The 10,000-nt window shown below is 46.3% G+C and overlaps 1 protein-coding gene across 2 annotated transcripts in view; it reads left to right on the top strand.

Annotated features, from left to right (window-relative positions):
• LOC126982076 (spondin-1-like) overlaps positions 1-10,000 on the top strand; it is a 161,453-nt gene that overhangs the window by 18,008 nt on the left and 133,445 nt on the right. For both annotated transcript variants that reach the window (XM_050833809.1, XM_050833816.1), the window contains exon 2: positions 7,428-7,617. In XM_050833809.1, coding sequence (XP_050689766.1) covers positions 7,431-7,617 — 187 coding nt within the window. In that variant the 5' untranslated portion in view covers positions 7,428-7,430. The remainder of the gene's footprint in view (positions 1-7,427; positions 7,618-10,000) is intronic.

The raw sequence follows: 10,000 nt of genomic DNA, 5'->3' as shown, positions 1-10,000 counted from the left end.
TTTCACTCTCTTCTACTACTCTTCGTCAGTCTCCCTTCACCCACTCTCCCCCATCTTATATAGTCACCCAACATCCATCAGCCTCTCCCATCTACTCGCCGTTTTCTCCTCTCTCCGTCCTATTCTTTCTTCCAATCTTTCCACTCCATCCCTCGTCTTCTACAGTAGCATGCCCAGCCAAAGCCAGCCAGTCAGCCATCCTAAATTTTCCTCACTTACACACCCAGTCAGAGAGCCAGTCAGCCAGCTACCCACTCACCCAAATCTATCCATCCAACCAGTCACCCTGCCGTCTTGCCATTCCCAGTTTCCTATAGTAACATGCCCAGTCAGAGAGCCAGCCAGTCGCCCCGTCCACCCAAATCTACCCAGCCCGTCAGACAGCCAGCCCTCCAAACCCACCCAGTCAGTCAGTCAGCCCTCTAAACTCACCCAGTCAGTCAGTCAGCCCTCTAAACTCACCCAGTCAGTCAGTCAGCCCTCCAAACCCACCCAGTCAGTCAGTCAGCCCTCTAAACTCACCCAGTCAGTCAGTCAGCCCTCCAAACCCACCCAGTCAGTCAGCCAGTCCTCCAAACCCAGCCCGCCAGTTAGTCAGCCATGCAAACCCCCTCTTGAGTGTCAGCCAGCTCTCTGAATCCAGTCCGCTAGTCAGTCAGCCATGCCAAACCTACCCAGTCAGTCAGCCATGCAAACCAATCCAGCCATGCGCCCGTCGACCGCCCTCCCGCGTCCCCCGATACTAAAAGCGAAGGAGCAATCAGTGTTGTCGCTCGGGCCTCTCCGTGCTCGTTCAGCGCCGGGGAATAACAGTAAATACATCGTTGGCCGCTCATGAGGCGAGGGAAGGCGGCAGATGCTGGGTGATAGGCGGCGGGCTTACCCTGTACACGCTACAACCAACCATGCACAGCTGCTGGGAGGGAGGCTGGACATGTGTGGAGGAAGCTGTGCTGGCTGTGTGTTTGGCTGTGCGGCTGTTGTGATGGGTTAGGAGTATGTGACTAGGCTGGGAATGTTTGTGAATGTGGCTGTATGATTGTAGCGAAAAGGAAGAAGGTGAAGAAGAAGAGGAACAAGAATAAGAAACAAGGACACACGAGAACAAGAACAGAAAAAAGAGCACATTCGTAAGAGATATACAGAGTTAAGAGCTTTTACATACAACAGTCATGCGCAGCTGTTGGGAGGGAGGATGTGCATGTGTGGGGGAGGCTGTGTTGGATATGTGTCTGGCTCTGCGGCTGTTGTGATGTGTTAGGGCTGTGTGACTAGGCTGGGAAGGTCTCTGTTTGGCAAGAGGAAAAATAACAAGTAAGAGAGAAGGAGAGCAAAGCGAGAGAAAAAGATAAAGAGGAGGAAGGGACAAAAGACTAAACGAAAAGCGAAAAGGAACAAGAAGAAGAAGAAGAACAAGGAGAACAAGAACAAAAACACGAACAAGAAGAACAGCAAAAAGAAGAAGGAGAAGAAGATAAAGAAGAAAAAGAAGAACTAATAAGATGAAGAACAAGAACGAGGACAAAAACAAGAAGAACAAGTTTGTAAGAAGAAAGAAAAGATAAAGAAGAAACTGAAGAAAAAAACACGAAAAAGAGGAAGGAAAAGATGACGTAAAAGAAAATAAGAGGAGCTTGAACAGGAAACAGGACAGGAACAAGAGGGAAAAGTTAGTAAGGGGGAAACAGAGAAAAACGAAAGAAATGATAATATAGAAGGACAAACAAGAGGGATTAATGATGGAAAAAGAAGAAAACGAGGGAAAAGAAAACACCAAACAAAACAAAACAGCAAGCAAACAGGAGGAAACAGGATAAAGAAAACAGCCCCAGCAGAGAAAAAAACATTATGAGAAGCAATTTAACCCGGTAACTGCGGGGATCATGTATCTTAAAGGCCCCTCTAAGCGAATTAATGACAAAAAAATCATCACTCACGCAAACCATTTCACAATTTAGAGTACCAACGCATTTGTGATCACTTTACGCTACATCCATTTTGGGGGTTTATATCACGGTAAAAATGTGGCCCATAGCTGGTACACGGTAAAGCCACAAATTTGGCCCGTCGCTGCTACCGGGTTGAGGATGGAAAAAAGGGGAAAAAGAGGGAAAAGAAAACACCAAACAAAACAAAACACCAAGCAAACAGGAGGAAACAGCATAAAGAAAACAGACCCCAGCAGAGAAAAAAAACATTATGAGAAGCTATTTAATTGGTCCTGAATGAAACTGTACACGAAGGCAAGCAATGAAAGGACCGCAAAATGGAAGAACATGAATAGACACACCAGAGAACAACCAAGATGAACAGAGAACAGTAGAAAGAGCTGTATATATGGCCCTAGAAAACTATATATGAAAAAAGAAATTAATGAAGACTGGAAAAAGCAAGAAACAGCAAAAAGCTCAACATACAACAATATAATAAAAGATAATATTAGGAAAAGCTTTTTATATGGCCCTACACGGCTATAGTTACGAGGGAATGCTGTGGAAAAGGAAGGAACAGCAAAAAAGGACCACATAGAACAACATAATGATAACAGAGAAGAGTCTGAAAAGATGTTTATAATGGCCCCACAAGACTATATATACGAAGGGAAGGAATGAAGAGATTGTAGAAGGAAACATCAGCCAAAAATAGATGCTTATATTCCCCCACAAGACTATATATACGAAGGGAAGGAATGAAGAGATTGTAGAAGGAAACATCAGCCAAAAATAGATGCTTATATTCCCCCACAAGACTATATATACGAAGGGAAGGAATGAAGAGATTGAAGAAGGAAACATCAACCAAAATAGATACTTATATTCCCCCACAAGACTATATATACGAAGGGAAGGAATGAAGAGATTGAAGAAGAAAACATCACCCAAAATAGATACTTATATTCCCCCACAAGACTATATATACGAAGGGAAGGAATGAAGAGATTGTAGAAGGAAACACCAGCCAAAATAGATGCTTATATTCCCCCACAAGACTATATATACGAAGGGAAGAAATGAAGAGATTGAAGAAGAAAACACCAGCCAAAATAGATGCTTATATTCCCCCACAAGACTATATATACGAAGGGAAGGAATGAAGAGATTGAAGAAGAAAACACCAGCCAAAATAGATGCTTATATTCCCCCAGAAGACTATATATACGAAGGGAAGGAATGAAGAGATTGTAGAAGAAAACATCAACCAAAATAGATACTTATATTCCCCCACATGACTATATATACGAAGGGAAGGAATACAGAGATTAAAGAAGGAAGTATCAGCCAAAAAGGACCACAGAAAACAACGCAGGATATCAAAGCAGAGTAGGAAAAAGTCTTCATAGAACCTAAGCGGATGTGTGTAGGAAAGAACGCTGTGTACGGACGGGGTTGTAAGGTTGAGAAGAGCTTTGCCAGGGGGAGGTAGAACATAAGAACGTAAGAACTTAAGGAAAGGAACATCAAATAACAGGGAAAGAACAGCAGGGGATGGCAGGGGAGGGCAGGGGAACGCTGAAAGAAGCAGTGGACAAATAATCACCAATAATAATGATAATAATAATAATGATAAAAACGACAATAAAAATGATAACAAACTTTTGACATATGAACAACACAATCTCTCTATGCTCACCCAACCCTCTCTCTCTCTCTCTCTCTCTCGCCGCTGTCCTCACCACTTGCGACTTACAAATATTGACCCCGCTCCCGCTCCACTTACATCCTCATCCGCTCTCTCTCTCTCTCTCTCTCTCTCCTGACGCCCTGACCAGCCTGCCTCCATGTTTTGTCTCCTCACTTTTCTTTCACTTTTCACACTTCTCTCTCTCTCTCTCTCTCTCTCTCTCTCTCTCTCTCTCTCTCTCTCTCTCTCTCTCTCTCTCTCTCTCTCTCTCTCTCTCTCTCTCTCTCTCTCTCTCTCTCTCACACACACATACACACACACACACACACTCCTTCCCCACTCCCACCTCTTTTTCCTCTTCTTTTTCTTCTTTTTCTTCTTCTTCTCATTCTTCTTCTTCTACTTCTTTTTCTTCTAAAACGGACTCACACCCAGCATCCCCTTTCCTGCATCTCTCTCTCTCTCTCTCTCTACTACTACTACTACTACTGTCATCATCACCACCACCACCACCAACATCAACAATCACCCCTATCACCACCTTCATTAGATCATCACTACCACCACCATCACCATCACCACCACCGCCACCACCACCACCACCAACATCAACAACAAGTCACCACCATCACCACTTTTATTAGATCGTCACCACCGCCACCATCACCACCACCACCACCACCACCACCAACATCAACAACAAGTCACCACCATCACCACTTTTATTAGATCGTCACCATCACCACCACCACCATCACCACCACCACCACCACCACCACCACCAACATCAACAACAAGTCACCACCATCACCACTTTTATTAGATCGTCACTACCACCACCATCACCATCACCACCGCTATCACCCAATTAAAGAACAGAGGTTGTCTCCACCCCAACCACATGCGTCCTCCTCCTCCTCCTCCTCCTCCTCCTCCTCCTCTTCCTCCTCTTCTACCTCCTTCTGCTTCTTATATTACGACTTTTGTTCCTCTTCTTTTTCTTTATGTTGTTGTTGTTGTTGTTTTTCTTTTCCTTCATCTTCTTCTTCTTCCTCCAAGATCTCCTCCTCCTCCTCCTCCTCCTCCTCCTCCTTTCTAGTATTACAACATGGAATTTTCTACTTTTCCTACTTCGTCTTCTTCTTTTTCGTCTTCCTCCTCCTCCTCTTCCTCCTCCTCCTCCTCCTCCTCCTCCTCCCCCTCCTCCTCTTCCTCTTCATTTTTCCAAGTATTACGCCTTGGAATCTTCTACTTTTCTTTTCCCTCTTCTTTGTTTTCCTCCTCCGCCTCCTCCTCCTCCTCCTCCTCCTCCTTCTGCTATTACTCGTAGACATGTTTAACACACTCTACTGCTTTTTTCCTTCTTTGCCGTTCTCCTCCTCCTCCTCTTCCTTCTTCTTCTCCTCCTTCCCTTCCTTCTTCTTCTCCTCCTGCTCCTCCTCCTTCCTAGTATTACGATTTGCACTCCTTTTCTTTTCTTTTCCTACATGGTTTTCTTCTTCCTCCTCCTCCTCCTCCTCCTCCTCCTCCTCCTCCTCCTCCTCCTCCCGAAGAGTAAGCAATGACGACACATTATTTTCGCCTCACGACACTACTTGATCTGCGTCGAAAGAGGAGGAGGACGACGAGGAGGAAGAGGAGGAGGAGGAGGAGGAAGAGGAGGAGGGGGTGTTGCTTGTAAAATTCCACGCGAAGGAAGATCTTGTTGAGAGAGAGAGAGAGAGAGAGAGAGAGAGAGAGAGAGAGAGAGAGAGAGAGAGAGAGAGAGAGAGAGAGAGAGAGAGAGAGAGAGAGAGAGAGAGAGAGACAGGGCGTCCCTTGTCCTCAGGCGCCCTTCTGGTGTTTCTCAAGACGTTTGTGTGTGTGTGTGTGTGTGTGTGTGTGTGTGTGTGTGTGTGTGTGTGTGTGTGTATTATATATCTATGTAGTTGTAGATCTCTCTATGTTTGTGTGTCTGTAAGGTGGTTTCTCTGTTTGTGTGTGTGTGTGTGTGTGTGTGTGTGTGTGTGTGTGTGTGTGTGTGTGTGTTCGTCTGTTTTCTGCCTACCCATAACGAGACAAGACCAATACTGCCGCCAAGAAATATGTTACCAACTCGCCATTAGGCTGCTCTCTCTCTCTCTCTCTCTCTCTCTCTCTCACACACACACACACACACACACACATTCCTCCTCCTCCTCTCTCTCTCTCTCTCTCTCTCTCTCTCTCTCTCTCCTCTCTCTCTCTCTCTCTCCTCTCTCTCTCTCTCTGTTAGTCTGATGAACGACTCTTAATGCTTTTCCTTTCTTAACGAGTCTCTTTTCTTCCTCTTGTTAGTCTGATGAACGACTTGGGCTGAATCTTTCCTTTCTGTGCAACGAGTCTTGTTGTTTTTGTTGATGTCTGATTAACGACTCTTACACAACATACTTTTCCTTTCTTACAACGAGTCTCTTTTCTTCTTCTTGTTAGTCTGATTAACGACTCTTACACAACATACTTTTCCTTTCTTACAACGAGTCTCTTTTCTTCTTGTTAGTCTGATTAACGACTCTTACACAACATGCTTTTCCTTTCTTACAACGAGTCTCTTTTCTTCTTCTTGTTAGTCTGATTAACGACTCTTACACTGCATGCTTTTCTGTTCTTACAACGAGTCTCTTTTCTTCTTCTTGTTAGTCTGATTGTAACAAGACACTTTGCCATCTCACATCAGCTATTTCTAAAGGTCAAAGAGGGGGTCAGTCGGGTTCTAATGAGTGTTTCTACAGGTTAATGGTACAGAAGAAGGGCCAGACTACCACAAGGGTCATAAAACTATCCCTGGAAATGCCCACAACTCCTACGAATGCCTTGTCAAATATGTGTTCTTGGGCGGCGAAATGTCTTTAATACGAGCCTACTAAACTTTTCCCTCCCTTCCATCTTCCTCCCTCTCCTCTGCTTTCTCTCCCCCTCCCTTCTTTCCTTTTTCCTTTCCTTCCCTTCTCAGATGTTTTCCCTCCATCCCTCCCTCCCTCCCTCCCTTCTTCCTTTCTTTCCTTCCTCAGCTGTTTCCCTCCATTCCTCCCTCCCTTCCTTCTCCCTTTCTTTCCCTCCTCAGCTGTTTTTCCCTTCTTCCCTCCCTCCCTCCCTCCCTCTCTTTCCTCTTCCCTTCCTCCCAAGCCGTTTTTCTTTCCCATCCTCTCTCACACACTCCTAACCTTTCCCTTCCCTGATGATGGTGATGACAGACGTGGATGCTGTTCTTTCCTCCCTCCCTCCCTCCTTCCCTCTCTTTCCTCTTCCCTTCCTCCTAAGCCGTTTTTCTTTCCCATCCTCTCTCACACACTCCTAACCTTTTCCTTCCCCCTCTCCTTTCCCTTCCCTGATGATGGTGATGACAGACGTGGATGCTGTTCTTTCCTCCCTCGCTCCCTCTCTTCTCCCTTCCCCTCCAGCTCCCATAATGGTGATGATAACCTAGATACTGTACTACCTTATCTTCCTCCCTTACACACGCACCCCTGACCCCCCCTTCTCCCTTCCCTTTTCCCTCCTTCCTCCTTTTCTTTCCCACCCTCCCTCACCCACTTCCAACCTGATGATGATGATGATGATAGACGTTGATGCTGCTGTACCCAATATCCCTCCCATACACACGCACCCTAACCCCCCCCCCCCCTTCCCTACCTCATCCTCTGCCATTTCCCTTTTCTTCCCTCTCTACCTCCTAACCCCCTTCCTTCCCCCTTTCCTTCCCTTGCCTCATGTCTCAGTTGTATCTCTCCACCTCATCGTCTCCCTCCCTTACACCCCCTCTAATTTCCCTTCTTCTTCCCCTACAGACCATGGGGTGGGCGTGGGCCGTGGTAGTGGCCGTGAGTGTGCTGGGGGCGGCCTGTGTGAACGCCCAGGCCGCCTCGTGCAACAGGGCGCCGCTGGGAACGCAGGCGCCGCGCACTCCCGGCAGCAACAACTTCACCATTAAGATCAGCGGCAACCCACAGAAATACGTCCCCGGCGAGGTGTACACAGGTAGGTGAAAGTGTGTGTGAGGGGGGGGGGGGGCGGATATGTGAATGTGAATGAGTGTATGGGAGTGTGGGAGAGTAGGGTGAGAGTTGGAAAGGGTTGGGGAGGGGTAGGCGAGTAATGGGAAGGAGAGTGGAAGAGATGGACGATTGGGAGAGGAGAAAGGAGAGGCGATTGGGGTGACGGAGGGAGAGGGGTCTGGTAGAGGGATGTGAGAGAGAGACGGGTGTGGGGAGGAGAGGAATCTGGGAGAGGGATGTGAGGGAGACGGGTGTGGGGAGGAGAGGAATCTGGGAGAGGGATGTGAGAGAGACGGGTGTGGGGAGGAGAGGAATTTGGGAGAGGGTGTAGTCTTCCTTCGTCTGTATTTCTTTCTGCCTGTGACTTGACCTCTTTCAAGTGGAGAGTATCGACACACCCCTCCACCCGAACATGACCTCTCTTTTGGCCACTCATCTATACTCTCTTTAATGGGGGCAGTGATTAGCGGGATTTTTTATTTATTTATTTATTTGTTTTACCCTTGAGCTGCTCCCTTACTTAAAAAAATAGAAAACAAGGGAGGAGAAGTGTGGGAGAAGGATGTGAGAGGGATGAGTCTGGGAGAGGGATATGAGAGAGATGAGTCTGGGAGAGGGATGTGAGAGGGATGAGTCTGGGAGAGGGATGTGAGAGGGATGAGTCTGGGAGAGGGATGTGAGAGGGATGAGTCTGGGAGAGGGATATGAGAGGGATGAGTCTGGGAGAGGGATGTGAGAGGGATGAGTCTGGGAGAGGGATGTGAGAGGGATGAGTCTGGGAGAGGGATGTGAGAGGGATGAGTCTGGGAGAGGGATGTGAGAGGGATGAGTCTGGGAGAGGGATGAGTCTGGGAAGAGTATGTGGGAGGGACGAGCCTGTGAGAGGGAAGAGAGTAGGATCTGTGGAGAAAGGAGAGACAGGGGTAAAGGGGAAGATATTGAACGAGCGAGAATCTACATACAATCTCCATAGTTTACATACAATTCAAATACAATTACGAACCAAACAATGAGACGAAGGCGAGGAGAGCGCAAACCTCAATCTTGATCCGCTTAAACCATATACACTGTTGGACACACACACACACACACGCACACACATAAACACATTCACGAACACAAACACACATTCTCTCTCTATCCCTACCTCGCCCCCCCCCTCTCTCTCTCTCTCTCTCTCTCTCTCTCTCTCTCTCTCTCTCTCTCTCTCTCTCTCTGGCTGGCTGGCTCTCAATCGGTATTCCAACATTGAATAGCCGATGTTGTTAAGAGTCCATTAGTGAATATAGCGGCGGACTGATTATGAGAGAGAGAGAGAGAGAGAGAGAGAGAGAGAGAGAGAGAGAGAGAGAGAGAGAGAGAGAGAGAGAGAGAGAGAGAGAGAGAGAGAGAGAGAGAGAGAGAGAGAGAGAGAGAGAGAGAGAGAGAGAGAGAGAGCACACACACACACACACACACACACACACACACACACACACACACACACACACACACACACACACACACACACACATCTCAACTGGTAATCTCTCATAACATGCCTTTTCCTCCTCCTCCTCCTTCTCCTCCTCCGCTTCCTCCTCTTCCCCCTTCTCGTATTCCACCTCCTTGCAATATAATCATAACAAGATCTTCCTTTATCCCGTTTATTTTCTTTGCCCTCCTCCTCCTCCTCCTCCTCCTCCTCCTCCTCCTCCTTCTCCTCCTCCTCCTTAATGTATAATGGTAACAAGACCATCCTTTGTTCTTTTTCTCGTATTATGTTACTACTACTACTACTACTACTACTACTACTACTACTACTACTACTACTACTACTACTACTACTACTACTACTACTACTACTACTACTACTACTACTACTACTACTACTACTACTACTACTACTACTACTATTACTATTACTACTACTACTACTACTACTACTACTACCACCACCACCACCACCACCACCATCACCACGCCAGGAAGGAGGGAAAACATTCACCGCAGAAATATATACAAACTGGAACGTAAATTTTCTGTCCTATAATTAATTCCCTGAACTATGAAGAGCCGAGGGCAGCAGGAGCGCGCGTCCTTCATCAGTACGCCCCGGCACTTCTTTCATTCTCTTGATCGTTATTCATGGACAGGTTGTGAGTGAATGGGAAGAAGAGATTGGCGGGAGTGACTCTTACTAATATATATACCAAATTTTTCTTTTTTTTCTTTCCTTTTTTTTCTCTCTTTTTCTACGTATTTGCTTCCTTCTCTTTCCTTTTTTTTTTGCTTGATTTGCTTTTTTTTAACTTGTATATTTTTTTTCTCTATTTCGTCTTTTCTTTTCCACTTTTCTTCACTTTCTTACATATATTAATTTTTTT

This window comes from Eriocheir sinensis, chromosome 4, assembly GCF_024679095.1.
Source record: "Eriocheir sinensis breed Jianghai 21 chromosome 4, ASM2467909v1, whole genome shotgun sequence".
Lineage (NCBI taxonomy): Eukaryota > Metazoa > Arthropoda > Malacostraca > Decapoda > Varunidae > Eriocheir > Eriocheir sinensis.
The sequence above is the reverse complement of the archived record's forward strand: the minus strand, read 5'-3'. Positions and strand labels throughout refer to the sequence as shown.